General features: G+C 41.0%; 1 protein-coding gene across 6 annotated transcripts in view; it reads left to right on the forward strand.

Moving 5' to 3' along the window:
* Positions 1 to 1,235: 1,235 nt before the first annotated feature.
* The window catches only part of FAM13A (family with sequence similarity 13 member A), a 132,760-nt gene continuing 112,668 nt past the window's right edge, over positions 1,236 to 21,327 (forward strand). For 5 of the 6 annotated variants that reach the window (XM_035543405.2, XM_035543416.2, XM_035543434.2 and 2 more), the window contains exons 1-4: positions 1,236 to 1,342; positions 3,921 to 4,110; positions 6,947 to 7,156; positions 17,163 to 17,343. In XM_035543405.2, coding sequence (XP_035399298.1) covers positions 1,316 to 1,342; positions 3,921 to 4,110; positions 6,947 to 7,156; positions 17,163 to 17,343 — 608 coding nt within the window. In that variant the 5' untranslated portion in view covers positions 1,236 to 1,315. The remainder of the gene's footprint in view (positions 1,343 to 3,920; positions 4,111 to 6,946; positions 7,157 to 17,162; positions 17,344 to 21,327) is intronic. The other variant, XM_035543425.2, reaches the window with a different exon arrangement.

Below are 21,327 nucleotides of genomic sequence, written 5' to 3' on the forward strand. Positions count from 1 at the left end.
CCAAAGTCTAACTTTCTGCTATACAAAGTGGGAAAGTAATCATTTTGGGTTAGGTTGGTTTAACTGAGCTTAGACAGGAAACAGAAACTGAGTATGAAGGAAATTCTGATTACAACACCTAATAAAAATACATTATGAATGAAAGTTGAAATCTGCAGGTAACATTTTCCATCTGACACATAGTTCAGTCCCTTCCCATCTGCCTCCAGGAAAATGTTCTTATTCCTCAATTTTTCTCTAGCTGTACAGCCTTTCTTTTCTTCCCATACCACATGCAGGTACTTCTGAGAGGCAGACTTTCCAAAGACCTTGTCTTCTACTCACATGCTAAGGCACTGCCGAGTAACACTTGCACCTGAAAGGATACAGAAATAAGTATGTGTATGTGCTTCTCTTCCACAAAAAAAGTGTCAAATGTTGAAACTACACAACTCTACAGTGCAATTTTGAAACATACTTTCGTACTTTTCTTTAAATTTCTAGTACCAGCCCTGCTTCCAGCCTGAGGTGAGACGGGGTGGGACGATGGGGAATTAGTTCTTCCTGCTGCTGGCACGTGGACTCTTTGTATGATGTGACTGCTGGCAGTTGCAAGCACTGTGGGTTTTTTCCACCCCTTTTTGCTTTAACCTTTCTCTTATTTCACTACTATATCCCTAGATGGAAAACCAGGGGGTTGAGGGGCATAGGTGGGTGGGGTGGGGTTATGATTAATTCCAGCATTCCACACTTTCTACGTTCAGGCCCAATATTGTACCACATAGAACTGCCACTAACAAGCAGAGTGCTGGTTATAGTATGGATTCTTCCTTGGCAAAGGAGTATATTTTGTGACGCTGACTTCACATCATGGCAAATGAGTATGTGTCCTACATAGACTTCACGTCGTGCTGGTCGGCTCTGTTAACCTGTAGGTGTGTGGGGACCAGAAGCAGTCGTAACCTACACAGCGCACACTCTCTAACAACACAAAGGGCCCTACTGATTTTCCTTCCACTTCACAAAGTGGATTTTGTGGCAACAAAACGCGCTGAGACTTGGCTCTTCCCAGACTGCTCCCTGCTCAGCCAGGGGCGACGGAGGGGTCGCGGCCAGGCCGGGGGAGCCCCCCCCCCCCAGGCCCAAGACCCCCCGGCTGCTCTCGGGGGGGGGCAGCCAGCAGCGTGAGGAGCAGGGGGCAGGCCCTGCTCCCCCCGGCCGCGGGGGCAGAGGCAGGGGCGGGCCGGCGGGGCGGGCCGGCGGCCTGGAGGGGGCTGCCGGGCCCAGCGGAGGCGGGCGGGCTGCGGGAGCCGGGCCCGGGCGGCGGGCAGGCAGCATGGGGGCCGGGGCGCTGGCCATCTGCGTGAGTAGGGCGGCCGGGGACGGGGCGGCGCTGCCCGGGGAGCGGCTGCGGATCGCGGCCGGGCCGGGGAGAGCGGGAGCAGGCGGTGGGGTGGCCGCCCTCAGCCTGTCCCGTGTGGGGCTGGGAGACGGGAGAGGCCGGCACGGCCCCGGAGCTTCTTCGTCATTCCCGCGTGTCTTCCAAGCGGTGCTTAGGGGAAGGTGAAAAAAGGGCTTTTTTCGCACTTTTAGCCAGCGAGCAGCTGATGCGTGGCGCCCTGTGTAAGGCTGGGCTGGGTGAGCTGCAAACACGCCGTCCCGGGCAGCTCCCGTGCTGCTTTTGTGCTGTACGGCATCGGCATGCAGAGGCTGTGAGGGTTACTTTTATAAGTCGCTGTGGTCAGTTACAGTCAGTTACGTGCTTTGACAACTTTTCCTGTTATAGCATCAAATCTTCCTTGTCTAAGGTCATATAACAGTGAATGCTCAGAACTGTTGTGAGGCGGCACTTCGATTTTGTTTAAGTGTATATTTGAGATAACTACCCTTAATTTTTTTCTCCCTGGTTAATATATCCTTTCCAGATCCCAAAAGGAGTCTAACAATTTACTCCTCTGTTCCTGCAGACGTGGGAAACGTCTCTCGGTTGTCTTCCAGATGTGAATTATGAGTTTGACCAAGGAATTTCAGCTCTGTGGCTCAGTGTTTTGAGCGCTAAAATGGCAACAGGCCGGAACCCTACACTTGAGCAAGATTTTTTGTGGGGGTAATTGGAGGCCTTGATTAGAAAAGTTCCCTAAGCACCACGGCTGCTCGTAAACTGCTCAGGATTTTTGCTGTCTTGTGAATTGAACCCAAGCTACATAGCTTTTTCTTTGGCATGTATCCGCCTGAAGTGAAAATCATATATTACCCATTTAACCCTCAATGGAAACATCTCCTTTAAAAAGAGATACGTGACGAGATATTTTAACAAGTCGGTCAAATTGTAGTTCAATAATTTACGCATGTAGTGTTTACTGTAAAGAATTAAAAAGGTGTTCACTGTAATGCTGGTTTTATTTATATATTGTAATGATGTTTCACAAATAAAAAACATATTTATACAAGTAACGTGTTTCATAAAGATCAGATAAGTGTTGCATAGTACCTGGAACTATAGAACCTGCATGTACTCCAGGAATATATTTTTAATGGGAAAGGTACAGCAGAGTAGAAGAAATGAACTGCCAGTTTTATTATATCTGGATGGACAGTCAGGCATAACAGCAACCCTGTGCAGATGTTCAGGTTCATTACAAACTGCAGTAAGAATGTCATGTCATCAACGAAGAAGTTTAAAGTATTTGTTTAAAAAACAACAACAACAAGAAAAAAAAACCAGTACACCTTGTCCTTATGCAGTCAAGCGCCAAGACCCAGGCAAGAGTCTGAGCAGTTCCTTGTGTTATGTATAAAGAATATCGTAATTTTTTTGTAAGGTTTCTACTGCCTATTTGTTACTAAAACACTGTAGGAATATATTGATTTTTATGCATCACACTAGTGGTGACTTCTTAAACTAATAGACTGAACTCCGTGGTATCAATGGCCCACTGTTCCAGCAGTGTGATGTCAGAAACATGGGGAAAACATCAGAAATATCAGTAGAAAAACTTATTTCCTCTTGAGTGAGGTTTACTGAGTTCTATTCTGCTTGTCTGTGTTAGAGAAATGATGCTTAGGTGTGTATGGAAGTCACGACTATGGTGGGTTATGTTGTTCTGCCTTTGGCAGTCTTTCCAAACCAATAATACCATATGATTATTTAGATTTCAGCATTCCAAAATTAATCCTAAATTATGTTATTCCCTCGGGTCTTATTGAATATTGTCTCATGTTCTCTCTGCCACTGCAGTTCAAAACTTGTGAGAATGTCTTCCAGATGTATATTGTGCCTCCAGAAGAAGCTATGGGGTGTTTGCATTTGAAGCTGGTCTGGTCCTTTCCCCACATGTTAGGTGTGATTAGATTACCTAGTCCCTGCTAACCTTGAAATCTCTGTACTTAAGTTGCAGACTTAGCAGATACTAAACATACCATAAAATCTTTTGTAAGGGTCCATCTCAGCTGGCAGTGGCCAAAATGAATCCTCAGGGAATAGCATTTAGAAGAAAGATGCAGTGAACCTTCCCTAGAGTACCCTCAAAGACTGACAGGCGTTCTGGATACACCCTGATTATGTTGTATCGGGATTTTTCATGTGTTTGTCCAGTTGTTTTTTGCAAGTCCTCTGAACTGCATGAGTTACAAAAGCACCCTCCTGTGAGTCAAAGTTACGTCTTACTCTAGTAACAAGCTTGCATACAAAAGTATCTTTCTCCTTTATCACAATTATATGCTACTTACACTCTTTTCCAGTTAGTTACTCTTCTATTTTTTTTTTTCTCTCAGTTATGTTTTTCTACTTCACAGTGACTTTCCTATGAATTAAAAGGAAGTAAGACCAAAATCTTATTCTGGAACATAAAAGTCAATTTTGATGGATATGCTCGTGTTGTAACCATGCAACCTTCTGCAGCAAACAAGACTAATGCATGTTTTTCCTGTGCTTCTTTAAGCAAAGTAAATCGGCTGTGAGATTGAAGGAGGACATGAAGAAGATAGCCTCACTTCCACTGAACAAGCAGAAGGACACAACCTGTCCAAAGGTGTTTGGTGTGAGTCTTCTGGAGCTCCAGCAGCAGGGACTAAGCAAGAACGGCATCCCAATAGTTGTGTGGAATATAGTTGAGTACCTGACCCAGCACGGTAAGCTTAATGAAATTACTTTTTCCTATATGTAAGGCTCTTCAAAGGGAAAATATATATTTTTTTTGTCCTGAATAGGACTGTGGTGCTAACCACATGTGATTTGTTTCTTTTTTTCCATCCCTGGTGCTGAATTTACTATTTAATGGGATGTTTATAAACTACAGTGTTATGAAACACCACATGCTCATTAGTAAGCTGTTCAGTTTTGTAAATAGAGCATATTTCATTTTGAAGTTTTACGTCGTTTTCTAGTTGCAAAACATTCAACTATTTCACAGTTTCTGACAGTGAGAAGACATAAGTATCTACACAGAGATATTCATGTGCACATACAAATCCCATGAGAATACGTTACTGAATGGGAATACATGTGCTTGCAGGTTTTCAGTTAGATTTCAGTTATTTTTAACCCCCTCAGGAAGGTAGGTGTCAAATTCTTAGCCTTTGTTTGCATTCATTTAATGGGACTTCATTCCCTGTTGATGAAATACCTCTCTTTGCAGAAATCTAGAGCACTGTTGGTGCACAGATGTATCCTGTCTGTAGCACTTTTTCTGCACTGGAAAAGATTTTGTGGCGCAATTTCATCTTGTAAGAAGCTGCATCTGTTTTTACCCTAAGGTCTTTCTTTTAGCTGCTCAGTAATGATAATCCCATTACAGAGTCTTAAGATTCCACGTCTGTGTCTTGATAGACCCTTAGAAGCTGGTAGATGCAAACACAGCTTGAAAGTTAGCTTAGATTAAGGTACAGTGCGAATTTAAAATATAATCCTACCTTTATTCCGCAGTAGCGTTTTGCTCGATCTACTTCACCTTGCTTTAAAGTAGTCTGCTAGAACAGTGAAAAAGCAAGGATCGGAAGAGGTCTTGCATCATTAAGGTTTAATCAAAACCAGAAGTTGACAGACCCTCTTGATTGCAAGTTGCGGGCTATACTCTGCCTTCCATAAAAAGATCTGGATCCCACACAAGTGTTTCCCAAATGTGAGCTGAACAAGCCAAGTCCTCTACTCTGCAGCAAGATTAGTTGGTCTTCTAAATGCCAAGGTGATTATCCAGCCTTGATAAGCATATAATCCATTCTCTTTCTCAAGAGTGCAAGGAAGATCTCAAATATGCCCTCTTACGTGGGAAGTTCTTGAAATGGTTGTTCTGTTCTCACCCACAATTTGTTTTGTGAAATAATGGTGATGTTAACCATGAAAACATTTTAAACAGAGCCCCAGGTATGAACTCAAACTCTTAGGAGGCATAGTGTTCTGCCAACCTTGTTTACTGTTTGTTCAGTATGTCTCCTGTTCTGCAAAGATGCAGTAATAGGCACCATAGGACTTTTTTAAGTCAAGCCATTTCAGAGACTCTCTTCCAGCTCACGGGGAACTGACTATCCATTTGAAAAAGCTGAGCCAACTTTTGGGTAGCTACATTCTTGAATGAAGTTTGTATTAAACTGCTTATTTTCAAATTTATAGGTGAAACCAAGTTTTCCTATACTGAATTTAGCAATATTTGGTTACTGTTCCAAGTGGGTTCTAGCCTGTCTTTATTTCTATAAATGACTGTTTGGGAAAGAGCAAAGGACATTTTATCTGCACGGGGGCTCTCTTCAATTTACGCTGCAGAAATAATTACTGAGATGTGGTGTTTCCTGTTGTCCCCCAGATGGCAGTACAGCATGTCACATTAGAGTGTTTTGTTGTGAATACAGGAATACAAGATCTGTAAGCTGTGTCTCACATTAGTCAAGTAAAAAGCTTAAGTGTTTGAAAGTCTGTCCATTTTTTTCTTACCAGATCAGTTTGTTTGCTGATCCAGTAAAAGAGATTGCTTTTCCTTACAAGGTCTGCTGCATCAGTACTGATTTCTTGGACTGACAGCGTTCTGTTAGGCTCCTACTTAGCAATGACCACTCTGAACTAATGAAAACCATATATCTTATATTTCGATCATCTTAGTGTTATGCTTCTAAAGAAGAATAAGCAGGTCTATAGACACAGTATCAGAAAAAGCAGAGTTGTTGTGAAAATGATTTAGTGAATAATTAATTTACCGAGTTGAGCTTTAGGCACATGTTTTCCTAAAGTTTTTGAATCTCAGCATATGCCTAAAAAGTGATGCTTGATACAATATGATTCATCTCACTTCCTCCATGGAAACCTTCACTGGGTGTGGGTTGTCTGGCCTGAAATGATTGATAATTTTTATTTTCATAGCGAAATACTTTGGGCCTCGTGCTGTCCAAAATATGCATTTGATCTCAGAGATTTTCTGCTATTGTGAAGCTGTGGTGCTTATTATAGAGCTACTGCTGCAATCAGCATGTATTCATATGTCTTTGCTTCATGGTGGTCACAGGTAAGAAGCTGTTACCCTAAAAGTGAAGCTTGAAATACTCACTTGTGTGAATAAGTGAGTACTTGGCAGAGTCCCATTGAAGCTAATGGACTACTTGCAAAGGTGAAACAGTTTTGAAAGGTTTGTAGAACCTGGATTCTTTTCAGTTGAAGTATACTGATGCAAAATGCAGCCCTCTCAATTGATTTCTGCATGGTGTGAGATATTTGCATGTTACAGCAATGCCAAAGGGTGTTGTGGGTTTTCATAGAGTATCCCAGGCCTCAAGATCTAGTCAGCAGTATTTGTTAAGTTATCATAACCCAATACTTGACCATTGGAGTTTCTAGGGGAAAAATAATATCTTTTTAAACTACGTAGTATTAATTGTCCTCCTTTGTATTGATGGTAGTGTATTATTCACACTAGAATATTTGTTTTATCATATCAATAGTGTCTTAGTTCAGACCATCCTCATGTGTAATACATAATTATAGGTATGACCCAAGAAGGTCTCTTCAGGGTAAACGGCAGCATGAAAATGGTGGAACAGTTGCGTCTGCAATACGAGCGTGGAGAAGAGGTGGAGCTAGTTAAAGATGGCGATGTGTACTCAGCAGCCAGTCTTCTGAAATTATTTTTGAGAGAGTTGCCAGATGGGATTATCAGCTCTGCCTTACAGCCCAAGTTCATTCAGCTTTACCAGGGTAAGTGAGAGGTAAAAATTTCCATCCGTCAGTGTGCTTTCTTTCGGGAAAATTTTATGTAGACATCATAAGCAGTACTCTCTGTTTCTTAGCTTACATACTTTGTTCTGTATTTCCTTTGACTTTAGCTTTAATGTGCTCCCAGGCATCTCCCAGATGTGCAATTCTGAGTCTTGGCAGAAATCACAATGGCGTTAGAAAAGAGAGAAAACTGTTTCTTGCATATTTGGTAAAATCTGGACTATTTATGCTTTTCCAATTCAGTTATAGCTGCAAAATATAAACTGAAATTATCAATTGGTTTGTTAGAGCAAGCTTGTAGACAATAACTGCAGTCTCTCTAGGACACAGGTTTGCTTCTGTTTTGCTAGGGTGATTACTTGGAATTTCATTCTAATGGACTCTGAAATGTTATAACAACGTCATCTGCTAATCACATTTATTATCCACTGAGCCCCAAAGCATATATTGTCTAAATTTCCACTTCTCACTGAGGGATGTGATTGACCATCAGAAACAAGCCAGTTTGCAAGTAACAACAGACTTCACCTTTACCAATCATAGCATAGAACCTGGAAGACTTACTTTTTTTTAACCTTTAAGTAGTAGATAATCTGTAAGGAAGAACATCACTTCAGCTTTAGAAAGTTGAAACTTGCACAGCTGTTTGCCTAAATGATTTGTTGATCTAATCCATCTGTATTAGTCCATATTGTTATGCAGACTTGACGGTGGTTGGCCCTGTTCCTGGACCATCTGGGTCAGTGGGAGTTCTTTTGCTGCAGGCAATTGATGCCTCTTCTTGCTGTCTTCCTAAGAAGCTGCGAAGTGAGTGGGTACATGTTACTAGAGATATGCTCTTTACAGTAAAGCAGGCAAATAGGATACATGTAGAGGAGGAACGATGTAGAGGAACATCCTCTGAACAGATCCCCAGTGGAAGACAGTGCAAAGTTTTCACACTGTTGTCCTCAGGTTTCCCTCCCACTTTTTTTGGCCTGCAGTGGAAGTGAAATTTAGTTATTGCCTGGAGCAGGGAGAACACAACCGTGTCTTCTCTTCCTTTCCTGTCTGGGGCTCTACACACTGTTAAGGGTGTGCTGAAGAAGAACTCTGCCTTTCCCTAAGTGCAGTCAATAAAGTAATAATCAGGTTGTATGTGCGCTGTGTAAAATACCTTTCTCTGTAAAAATATCATTTAGTAAAGTTGTCTGGGGCCCAAGGACAGGGTTCAGGAAGTGCTGGGTAGGAAGGTGCCGTTGTTTTAGAAAGTCCCTTTTTAAAATTTTTTCGGTCATAGCTGTGCTTTCTTTCGGATCTCTTAGATTTAACCATGTCTGACTCATGAGATGCATTTAATTATGTTCCTTCACTTAAATCACTTTAAGTGGAAATTTTGTATAAGTTGCACGTTCCCTGTTCTGCATCCCTGTCCCACAAAGGTCATATCACTGTATTTCGCCAGAAACTATTGATGTACTTTGTGAACTGTGCTGTTTGTGGAAAGTCTCATTCATTCTTGCTTCCCACAGGAAATAGAAAATTCCCCCAGTGATTTCTATGGAAATGAGATACATATCCATACTTAGCAGACTTAGCCACCAAGCTTTGTTGTTTCAAAAAAAAGTTACTGGTGTAAATCACAAACCTGGTTCTCCAAAAGTCTGTTTAGCTGTGATGTACCTTTACAGTTAAGCTTGCATGTATTGTACAATAATCTCTAGTTCTAGTTCCATTATATTTTTATTAGGGTTAGCTGTTAGGGCAAGGGGAAGGTTTTGGTAAAGTTTGAAGAAAACTGAGTTGTTTTTTTTTCATGCGCTGGAAAATGCATCATAAATTGTTCTGAAAGGCACTGATTACTTTTGTAGGGTTCAGATTAGTTTCAGTGGTAGATGGGCCTGTGTTTACAGTTAAATGATCAACCAACTCTGCAGGATTGGCGGAATTATCTATTCACTTATCAAAGTATGTGCAAGGGTATTTGTTGCAAAATGGTACCAACAGCAAGCATGCCTGAGTGTTCTTTTTGTAAACTATGAAGAAAGTAGGTCAAGGTGTTTCTGAGCCAACAGGTTATTAAAAAATAACTTTGAATCTGGAGCCACTTCACTCTATGTCTACAGTGAAGGCAGTTACAAGCTCTGTTACAACCTCTGTGTTCCCTCCTGTTGAAGCTTTATAATTATTTCAGAATTCCTTTGGAATATTTTCAGGGATTGGTATCAGCATCTTTTAAATCAGCTAAAAGTTTGGCCTGAGAATAATACACAACTACTTTCCTTCCTGTAAAAAATTAGGAAGTGATTCCCCCAGTTAAAAATAGCTGGACTGAAAACTACAAATCTTACCTGAGATTGTAAACCTTTTTAAAGCAGGGTATAGTCCACGTTACCAAACCAAAGAGTAAATGATCTGCCCTTTATTGAAAAAGAGAAATGTGATACGTTGGTAGTTCAGGAAGTCCACACAGCTGGTTTGGCATGCTACCAGAAGCCTGTGCAACAGCAGCGTGAAATGTGCATGCTGCCCCTAAATCCTGACGCAATGCTGTTTATATAAATATTCAGAGTAATTCCAAGACTATGCAGTTCCAGAAAACATCACGTAGCGTATCCTATGGGCAGTCTGCTGCGTCCTGACCTCCTCTCTCTACCCTTGGAGAAGGGCAGTGACAGTGGGAGTTGAGAAGGGCCTCCATCTGTAAATGGTGTTGATTGGAGACGTGTAGCAAGTACAGGCTAGGGACACACTGGTAGTGATCTTTGTGTTGACTGGTCTCCTCAGAGTGCTTGACAAATATGAACGTTGCTTTTTGCAGGGGATCCTGGGGTCAAAAATGCCCACTACAATCTGTTCTGTGGCTGCAGTTTTGCTGGAGAACAGGGCTGTGCCTGCCCAAGCAAAATGGGCCGTGCTTGCAGACCAGTGGAAGCCCTAGATGACTGAAAGATATTTCTTTCAGAAAACTCATTTGGAAGTAATCAGTAGCTTCTGTACAGAAATCCATTTGAGCTTGTTTATTCCTTCTGGCTTTTCATTTCTTACCTTTTATAACCCAATCACTGACTCTTAAGACATTTGTACATACTAAGAACAAGCTCTGTATGCATAGCTCTTACCCCTTTCACAGGTCACTTGCATTTAGCAAGGCAGATTGCTGTTATACTTTTTAGCATGCAGAAAGTTTTTCCATTATGTGATTTTTTTTTCTTTCTTTTTCTTCTTTGTTGCATTCCTTCTCCAGCAGGGGCACAGTGAAATGTAGGCTCCTGTCTTCCTTTAGCACTGAGTCTAATTAAGTTGAATGCTATTTGATCACTGAAAAATTTGCATTTTTCAGTATGCAGCAGCTAGATGAGAGTTCTGTCTCTCACATCCCTCCCCTCACAAACTGTTACAGCTGACAAGATTTTGTGTAGTGCTAGTGAACAGCTCTGAAAGTTTCAGGGAGAGGAATGGGAGGTGGTGGAAGGGAAGGACGAGCTCCCTCCTGGATCAACGAGTCATTTTAGGGAGCGCTTGGTAGCCATCAACTGCTTGAGCTACATGAACAGGCAGGACCAAAAATATAGATTGTGTTGGGGGATTTTAGAGGTCAAACTTCAACCTGAATAGCGGGTGTGAAAATGAATAAATGAGAGCTGACTCTTTAACCACTGTAACTGCAATGACTGGAATAAACCAGATTCACTAGTTGTCTGTGGCTCTCCAGGCTATAGTGGCATGTTTTTAACCTTTCCCTGTAGCTTTTATTGTCATTTTGATGCTATTCTGGTTTGGAACAACTCATGACACTTCTGTTTTCTACGTGCTGAAGATGCTTGCTGTACATTGAAAACATTTGGAACCAGCTTTCTTGTGCAGATGGTAACACTCATCAGAGCTGCAAAAGAAGTAACAGGACAACTGTTCCCAATATAGTGACGGAGGGTAAATACAGCTCTGTGAAGTGCTTTAATGACAGAGAGCAAAGGGTCTCAAGTTGAATTGTGATGACAACCTTCTCGTGGCAAGGACTTTCTGCATTTCTGCTTCTGATGGCAGCAAGGTGTGATTTTATATTTTTTTTTTTCGTCTGGGGCAGAGCCTTGTCTGAAGCAAATCACTTCCTGGCAGAGGCTGGAGTCCCACTTCCTGTAGATTCTGGAGGAAGAAAGAAACACTTTGATTCCTTCAACAGCCTAGCCTAGCAAACACAGTGTAGTGGCGACTGCAGTGTACAGCCTGCTGCCTCTATGCCAAAGATTGACTTCTAGAGGCACGTTGATAGCTACGGACAGATGCAAGCTTTTCTGTCTGCCCTCCAGGCTGGTAGCATGCAAGGCAGCTGAAAGCTATGCAGACGTGATAACATGACGCTGAGCCCTAGACTCTCTTCCTTGCCTCACAGCAGAGGTAATTAGCTAGGGCACGGTGCCATGCTGATAGAGTTTCAGTGCTCGTAGGCTGGAGTTGTTTGGGGTCAGACCATTTGAGAAATGAACAAGTTACACGCACCTGTCTGGTGGCATCTGTACCTTTGGTGATGTTCAGACAGCATGCTTAGTAAGGAGAAGGAGTAGCATGAAGAGGGATTGATTGGGGAACTAGATCGTTCCAGTAGCATGTCAAAGAAACTCAATATGTACAGAAATATTTTCCAATGGTTCATCCTATGTCCCTCTTCTGATCTGTGGGTGTATACTGAAATTAAGCGAGACTGAGAACACCCTTGCAAACTTGTCTGTGCCTCCTACACTGTTGAGGCTCCTGTTTCTAGTTAATTAACATTTTTAGAGAGTGCCTGCTGTTTTCAGTTGCCTCCTTGACTGCTGCCCCTCAGCAGAGAGTCCCTAGCAAAAGCTCGATATACCAGAGAAAGTACTGTGCTTGAAAATAACAAGTGTTTTGGTAGCTGGGGGTATTTCTATATGATTTAAATACATAGTTATAATATTAAATACGATTTAAATATAGGTTCCTGAATTGCCTTTGAAAGTCTGGCACTCTGCTGTTTCTATTATTGACAAGCTCATTTGTCTCATCTCAATGAGCTGCAGCATATGCTTAGCTTCATGCTGCACTCTGTAATCTAATTTAATAAGTAAGACTGCTCTTGGTAGTCTTGACTTCCACAGGACATCTTGTACCTCACAAAATTAGGCAACTACATAAGCTTAGGGCTTTGATACACTTGATGCTTGTCTGTATGGTGGTGTAAACAGCTCTGGTACCTTAATGATTCTCTGATGGTCAGTACCAGCTGAGTAAACCTTTATGATTGACTTTGAAACAAATTGAAATATTGTCTAGCAGGTGGACAAAAGAAGGAAGAGGAAAATCAGGGAAAAAAAAAACAGGAAATCATCTGTCATGACTCACAAATATTCGGGCTCTCTAGTAAGTTGAAAAACTGTTTTATTTGAAATATTGTGGTCATGGACAGCTAAGTTCCATTCGTCCTGCAAAATGTACAAAGTGCATGTTACACTGTATATGCACGTTACTCTCTGAATTCAGTATAACGGTAATTAGTAGCTTTTAAAAATGAAGCTCAAGTCTCAGCAGCAGGGTAATTAACAAATTAGTTTTGATTTTTGAATTGCATTGGGAGGAAGGTTCGATATCCTTCCCTTGCCTTTTCACTGGAAAAGGGGGAGAGAGAGAGAGATTTTCTTGTTCCCCTTTCAGCAGGGCAAAGAATTTCACGGCTCAGTAAATGGGTTTTCTGTCTCCTGCTGTTCAGTGGTTCTGTGACATTCAATTAGTGTAGTTTCTGAAGATCTTGTGGTCTGATATCTGTCTGTGTTCCTAAAACGACAGAAGTGAAAGCAGAACACACCTGATACTAAGATAGTACTGAAGAGGGAACAAAGGTTTGGTTGTGTCCAGAAATAAGCATCTCTGGGCGACGCCACATACTAAATCATGTTTAATGAACGGGGACATCAGACCCACTAAATACAATTGACATCATGAGGCCATTAACTTTCTGTGTAGTCAGTGCAAATCTGTGTTCAAAATATTTTGTGGAGGTTATTAGCATCTTTCTTGTTTTAAAAGGATGGAGAATCCTTTGGTAAATGGAAAAGCACCTGTCAATCAAATGCCCCAGTGGGAGGTTCAGAGAGGCAATTAGTTCTCAAGGGCATTCCCTAATTAGGTGATGTGGAGATGGTAGTAGATGTTTTTTGCTTTTTTTCCTGAGTGAGGGCTTTGGCATTCCTTATCAAAAGCAATTTATAGTTAAAAAAAACAAAAAAAAAAACAAAAAAAAACACTGTGCAGTTGTTTTGTTATTTAAACAAAAGTATGTTACAAGGTGAATTTCAGTGTTCTGTCTATGGGGAAATTAGTTTTGTTTTGGTTTTCTTTGAGCTTCATGAAAAGGTAATTAGTAATCAAGTCAGAGACTGTCCAGTCCAGTTTGATCAGTGAAAATACAAATCCATTACATTCCTTATTGTTATTCAATTTAACACAGACTTCTAGAGGCATTGTGAAATTTTGCTGCAGAAATAAAAATGTCAGATTTCCTACTGTTACCAAGCTGATTCATTGTAATGAAGTCATGATATTTTTTTCTCTATATCTGAAAATATTTTTCAAAGAAATACTTGCCATATGTAAGCAAGATTTTTGCATATTTCCTTCATGCATATTAGATACTTGCTTTCTTTGATGGAGATAATTTCTTAGCTGCAGCAGAAAAGAATATAGTTAATCACTTAGTTGAAATGTTTGGTCCTATAATTTAACTGGCATTTTAAACTTTGGCCTGCTCTCATGAAGTAATTCTTATTAAGTACGTGGTATCAAAACAGACAGATAAAAATTAACATTCTGTGAGTATAAGACTTCCAAAGGCTTTTCTCGCCTGTTACTGCATGTCATGTAAGGCAGGAAACTGAAGCCTATTAGCAGATGAAATCTTGGAAGTGCCTCTATGAAGTGATAAGTACATACATATAGAAATTAATTTGTTTCCCAAATGATATGCACGATAAGTCCTGTTTATTAGCCACAAAAATATCTGGTTGTAAAAGAGAAATCACGAATTTTTGGGATCACTTTCAGATATTTTTATATAGACTGGTGATTTACACAGCTAACCTCTTTCTAAAGGATCCTATACCTAGAATACTGTGCAATCCAGCCCTGGAATATTTCTGGGAAATTAAAAGTAAAAATGAAGATGAAAATTGTGAAGCATACTTATACATGCCTTGCACTATGTTCACAGCCTTTTCAAAGCAAAAATGTTGGGGAAGTGTAAAATATCCTTTTCTTCAAAGTCTTTGTTCTGGCAATACAGGGCATGGGATATTTTCCTGCCACTCTGCTCCTCTGCATGGTACCAGGAGGATGTACAACAGAGGCAGCAGCTAGTTGCTGAACAGTTTCAGACCCAGCCTCATTTATTACATATTATTGACTAAAGACAAGTCTTGAAGATTTAGAAGTTTTCACAGAATGGCTGAGATGGGAAGGGACCTCTGGAGGCCATCTTGTCCAACCCCCTGCTCAAGCAGGAACACCTGTATCAGGTTGCCCAGGACCATGTCCAGGTAGCAGTTGAAGATCTCCAAGGAGAGAGACTCTACGGCCTCTCTGGGCAACCTGTTTCAGCGCACTGTCATCTGCACAGCACAAGTGCTTCCTGATGTTCAGGCAGAACCTCTTGTGTTCCAGTTTGTGTCAATTGCCTCTTGTCCCATCACCAGGCACCACTGAAAATATGGCTCTGTCTTCATTGCATCTTCCCTTCAGGTATTTATACACATAAGGAGGCTCCCTGAGCCTCCTTTTCTCCAGGCTGTACAGTCCTAACGCTCTCAGCCTTTCCTCACAGGAGAGGTGCTCCAGTCCCTTGATCATCTTGGTGGCCCTCCGTTGGACTTTTTCCAGTATGTCCATCTGTCTCTTGTACAGGGGGGCCCAGAACTGGACACAGCACTCCAGGTGTAGCCTCACCAGTGCTGAGTAAAGGGGAAGGATCACCTATCTTGACCTTCTGGTGATACTTTTGCATAATACAGCTAAGAATACTATTAGCCTTCTTAACAGTAAGGGCATGCTGCTGACTCATGTTCAACTTGGTGTATACGTTTCTGCAGAGCTGCTTTGTAGCTGGGTGGCCCCCAGCATATACTGGTGCCTGGAGTTGTTCCTCCCCAGGTTCAGGACTCTGCACTTCTCCTTGTTCAACTTCACAAGGTTTTTGTCCGCCTACCTTTCCAGCCTGTCAAGGTGCCCTCTCCTCTGGTGAGTCAGCCACTCCTCCCAGTTTCGTGTGATCCTCAAATTTACTGAGAGTGCACTCTATCTCATCATCCAGATCGCTGATGAAGATGTTAAACAGGGCTGGACCCAGTAGTGACCCCTGGGCACTCTGCTCATTACTGGCTCCGAGTAGACTTTGGGCCACTGACCACTACCTGTTGAGTCTAGCCTATCAACCAGTTTCATTTTTGTGGCCAGTTTGGTTTTGACTGAATGCTGGGTAAAACTACTTGCTGAGGATCATAATGTCCTCTGAATGAAAAAATTCTTTGTTACCCTAAGAATGGAGAGGATGTCTTTATTCCCATGATAAGCCAGCAGCTACTTTGGGACAAGGCAGTCTTTTGCAGAGAACACAGAGGGTAAGAACTTAATGTGAGGTCACTTTGGCTTTGTCAAGCAATAAACCTTCGTGTCCTTCTCTAAGAAAAAAACAATTACACGACAGTTTTACAACCCTGAAACCATCAACTCATAAGGCTGATCATAACAATAAAACTGTTAGAAATGCACTCCTGCTAATGGACGCTGCTTGTAATTAGATTGGTAAGGAAAACATTTAGTGCTTGAGTTCTGTCTAAAAGTGTGGTTGTACAAAAACCCAATAACTGTATATGAGAGTTTCAATAAAATTGTGTTTTGGAGGAGAGTAGAAATGAGTGTTTACAAGTGTTAAGGCTTGTTTTGACATAAAGGAAGGGGAATGATGATTATTTTTTTTCAAAATTTTACTTTAATAAAATGCAAAACTAACATTTTGGTTGGTACAAATCACTTTTTGGAAAGCGGAGAAGGGGAGCAATCATGTGGAGAAGGGGAGCAAAGAATTTTGTGTTTTTTGAGTTCAATTTCAGAAGCAGAACAAAATGAAGTAGAAACTGTGTGTGAGGCCAAGCTTGTGTTCACTGCCTTAGTCTGTATAAGCACATCATCTCTGAAGTTAATGCAATTTTTGCTTCTTTTTTTTTTTAAAAAAAAAAAAGCACTGCATGAAAGGAAGTTGGCTTTAGTCCTGCTTTCCCATACTGAACTGATTAATGTCAGGCTTTTATCCATACTTAAATTCTAGAAGATTGTACAGTATGACAAGGCTATTCTCTAACATTAGGCCAAATTTGGGCTTCTTATGGAATGTAACAGTTCCCTAAACATCCTTTTTTCCTTAAGCAAGACTCCTTATCAAAGACTTAGTATGGAGTTGTCATTGTGAATTGTCATAGTATGTGTGTCATTGTGTCAAAATAATACAAAATTGAGCTTTTCATAAAATGTACCTGCTGAAGGTACTGCAGTATTGTTATTCTAACAACACTGCATTTCAGGAGCCCCCTTCTTTTACCGTTCTTGCTTTATTCTTTTTGAAGTTTATCATGGGCAGGGAAACTCAAAAACAAAGAGATAGGGCTTGGGAAGCAGAGATAATAACATGCAGAAGTGTAACTGTGCAAGGTGGGAATAAACATGCTCTAATGCTGCTAGCTTTATCCACTGCTGCTTCTGCTGAGGAAAACAGTACATTGTAAAGGTAGGCATGAAACAGTGCCAGTGGTGGCCATAATAAGCCTCAGGAGGAAGGTATAGGTTCACTGAGGAAATCTGAGGGGGTTGATCTCAGAACAGAAATAAGACTACATTTTATATCCCACTGTTTGCTCACCCATGTAAGTAAATTGGGAGCAGTGTAGAAAACCACACACATACATATACATGTGTATGTTTTTTCTCTTTTTGTTTTTCCTAGATGCTAGAAATGACATACAGAAGGAAAGTAGCTTAAAAGAACTCCTTAAAGAACTGCCTGAAGCTCATTACTGCCTGCTGAAGTATCTGTGCCAGTTCCTGATAAAGGTTGCTGAACATCATGTAGAGAACAGGATGAACCTCTGCAATCTTGCCACTGTGTTTGGACCAAATTGCTTTCAGTAAGTTGGGGCTTTCACTTTTCCTCTTATCTTGATAGAAATTGTTATAGAGCAAATGACTGAAAATATGGCTGAGAACCCTAACTGGTCAGAATGATCAAGCAGGGGCAATGACTGGGGCTTCTTGTTAATTTTCAGTACTAAAGGTATTGTTTGCGCTTATTGGGAGTGTTGTGGTGTAGCCCCGGTAGGCAGCTAAGTGCCGCACAGCCACTCGATCCCTCTTCCCAGGTGGGACAGGGTGAAAATTGGAAAGGTAAAAGCATGAGAACTCATAGGTTGAGATGAAGACAGTTTACTAAGTAAAGCAAAAGCTGTGTGCACGAGCAAAACAAAACAATTCATTCACTCCTTCCCATCAGCAGGCAGATGTTCAACCACATCCAAGAAAGCAGGGCTCATCACACGTAACGGTTTCTTGGGAAGACAAACGCCATCACTCTGAACATCTCCCCCTTCTTCCTTCTTTACCCCAGCTTTTATTGCTGAGCATGACGTCATATGGTATGGAATACCTCCTTGGTCAGTCTGGATCATCTGTCCTGGCTGTGTCCCCTCCCAACTTCCTGCACACTGCTAGCTTCCCCTCTGGCAGGGCAGAGCAAGAAGCAAAAAAGTCTTTGGCTCTATGCAAATACTTCTCTGCAACAACCAAAACCACCAGTGTATTATCACCTCTATTTTCATCAAAAATCCAAAACACAGCGTTGTGTGAGCTTGTATGAAGAACTCTGTCCCAGCCAAAATGATGACAGGGTGTTGAGTTGCCTGTCTTCTTTTGCAGTGTTGCTAAACAGTTGGTCAGTTTTCTATTGCTGTGTTGACAGCAGATTGTATAGGGGCAAGGAGACTTGTGCTCATACAGCATTCTTCCGTTGCCATCAAATAATATAGATGCTTCTCTGCAGAAAGATTTGAGAAAGGGTACGTGGGAGGAAAAAGGACTCAGATGCAGCAGCCAGCTGCTGTATGATTTCTGGATGGTACTACATACTCTCTGCAGATTTGCTCTTGTGATCTGATGTCTGATTTCAAGATGACGGTGATTCTGGGTTCTTTATCATTCTAGTATATTTTGAAACTGGTCTGGAGTTTATGAGGCTCCATTGGCCTTTTGAGACTTCTCAACTGTATTCACTAGTTTTACTAGTTTCTTTTATGGAGCTAAGTTCCTTACACCTTTGATAAAGATAACATGTCATACATGCTAGTGGGTCTAGCAGTAATATTGGGAAGAGTTATTTCGAAGTGTGAGAATGCCCTCGAACAAGATTGTTCCTGCTGAGTCACTGCTATGAGGTAGTGTGCCATTAGCATCTTTGTCCTGGCCTTGTCTGTAATACAACTGCTGGCTGGCATCCAAGATCTAAGACATGGGGGACACATAAGAAGTTTAGTTTGGTCATCAGTCTCAAAAGATGTGTGATACCTGCAAAAAGAGAAGTACGTTCCTTGTAGCAAATGTCTGATTTGTATTGATCCTTGCAAAAATTTGTTCTAGAATGACGCTGCATTGCCTAATGAGACTTAGATTAGAGTAATTGCCTAACAAGACTATCTCCCTAAGCTTCCTCTGTAGCCTCCAGAAATAGGCTTCTTTAAAGAGGGAGAAAACAGAAGGTAGGTTCATTGTCATCCTGCGCAATGTGCTCTATCCTGTGCAATGTGCTCTAGGTGATCCTGCTTGGCAGGGGGGTTGGACTAGATGATCTTCAGAGATCCCTTCCAACCCTGCCAATTCTGTGATTGTAATATACTGAGCTAATTCCACATACCTAAGCTAGATGCTACTTGCTCTCTTTCTAAAGGAGCACGCCTTTTTCCATCGATAAAGAGGGAGAACCTGCAGAGGTGAGACATTCAAACCAAAGCTTGTCCTTTTGTCTACACTTCCACCTCTTCTTAAGGTAGTTGCTTATAGAGGATGAAGGTGACTACGTCAGGATACAAACATTAAAGCATTTACTGTCTTAGTAGAAAACCATAAAGCATATTTTGAAACAAAAAAATTTGTCCCTTCCAAAAGAAAGAAAACTCAAAAGACCAAAGTATGTACAGAAATATACAAGTGTGAGAGTTAGTAGAAATACAGTACTGCAGATTTCTGACAAGAAAAAGCAAACCAATTTTTAAAGATCATATTTCTGTGGGCAGTGTTATTTACGTGGTGAGGTTTCAAAGTTTGGGAGTTTCTGTCTAAATGTATTAGTGGACTTAGCTTCTTCTCATATAGTTTATTTGTTCTTAAATCTGATGTCTAAATCTCTGGTTCAAACTCCCAAGTGGCCATTTGAATAATTTTAGCCTCCTCATCACTTGATTCAGGAAAGTTTTGAAAATCAGCTCTGCATAGCTTTTGGTGTAGAACACAGAGAATTGCAGTTTGAAAATGCAATTGGCATTCCAAGATTAAACCAAATCATACTTCCTAAAAGCACCATAATTGTTTCTTCAACTTATTTCTGCTCATAAGGTAGCATAGGAAAGAATTAACAGTTTCCGTAAGGTATGGGGTCTGTGTATAGGAGGGGAAGAATCGCATCATTCCATCGCAGAAGATTGAGAACGGCAGAGTTCACTGAAGATACAAGAGCTCTTGTGAATATGAGTGCAGCCAGCCCTGCAGCTGTGACACACATCAAAATGCTTGTGCAGCAAAAAAAGCATGAAAGCAAGACTTGACACTTAACAAATAGGTAATGCATTTTTACAAGAGACGAATATTTCGGAGTGGTGGACGTAGATTTTTGTTTAAACTAAGCTTCACTATCTGGTAATTCAGCTGTGGGTTTCATCAGATCTTATCTTTTCAAAGTAATTCAGGATAATGGTCTAGACACGATTGTGAGCAACAGTTGAAATACTGTTTTTTTTTCTCTGTTAATGCATGCATTCTTAAGTTGATGAAACCAATCAAATCAACAAAGATTTGACAGGAGGAAGAAAGAACTCACAGCACCCAACTTTTGGCATTGGTCTTAGCCAGCTGGTTAATCAGACAGCCAGAGAGAGATCTTCAGAATGCAGTTCAGAGCTCCAGAGCAAGGCTGTCTGAAGTCTGCCTTGGCAAGGGCTGTCTTACCACTGACTACAGGTAGCTCCTAGAGAAACTAGCTGCAGAAATTAAATATCAGCTGGTGGTTGAAGCAAACATTCCTTTCACTTTGCATTCTTTGTTCAGAGCAGTGTATGGTGTGTTTTGCTGGGACAAGGAAACAAGGCTTAGCAGCCAGCTTGTCAGCAATTCCTCTGTTAAAGTAGGAAGACCTGATATTTTTCTGTCAGTAACTAACACATCTAAAATCAATGTCTATGTAGCTAATGCTCAGAGTCAAAAAGAATAAAGCTTATCTGCTGATAGTGAAGGATTGCTTTCTACAAGGTATTTTTAGCGTCATTTTAGCTATTTGGACATACTATTTCCTACTTGGTAACTGAAGCTGTTTTACAATTGAATAAATCTCCCTATTGAGCAACGCTGCAGACATTTAGACTTCATTTTAACTCCCTTCATCTCATTCCACTTCTCTATATCATGTCTCAGTAATTCTTCTAATTTCCCAAACTTTCAACCTTTATTACTTTTTATCTTATCCGTTACTTCTCCTGCTTCCTGGCTGTTTGATAAACCACACTGGTTCTCTTCTAATGAAAGGTTACCTCGTGTTTTCTGTATTTATAACAAATAGAAGAGGGGAAAAAAAATGACTATTTGCAGTCCTTGTAATGAAGTGTGGTGTAAGATATGGGAAAACATAAAGGGCAAGGTCAAACAGTTCAAAAAAGGAAAATATGATGATTTGAGATTTAATGCATTGTTTTCTTCCAATTCAGATTTGTTCAGATTTACTGTGATGAAAGCCAAAGGTCAAGTATACAGAGAAATACAGCCCTTGATAGACAAGCACGGAGGAACGTAAATAGTTGGCTTTTCTGTTACCGGGCTAATCTGTGAGGGGGATTAACGCTTGCACCATGGTTAGT

The sequence above is a fragment of the Cygnus atratus genome, chromosome 4 (genome assembly GCF_013377495.2).
Source record: "Cygnus atratus isolate AKBS03 ecotype Queensland, Australia chromosome 4, CAtr_DNAZoo_HiC_assembly, whole genome shotgun sequence".
Classification (NCBI taxonomy): Eukaryota; Metazoa; Chordata; class Aves; order Anseriformes; family Anatidae; genus Cygnus; species Cygnus atratus.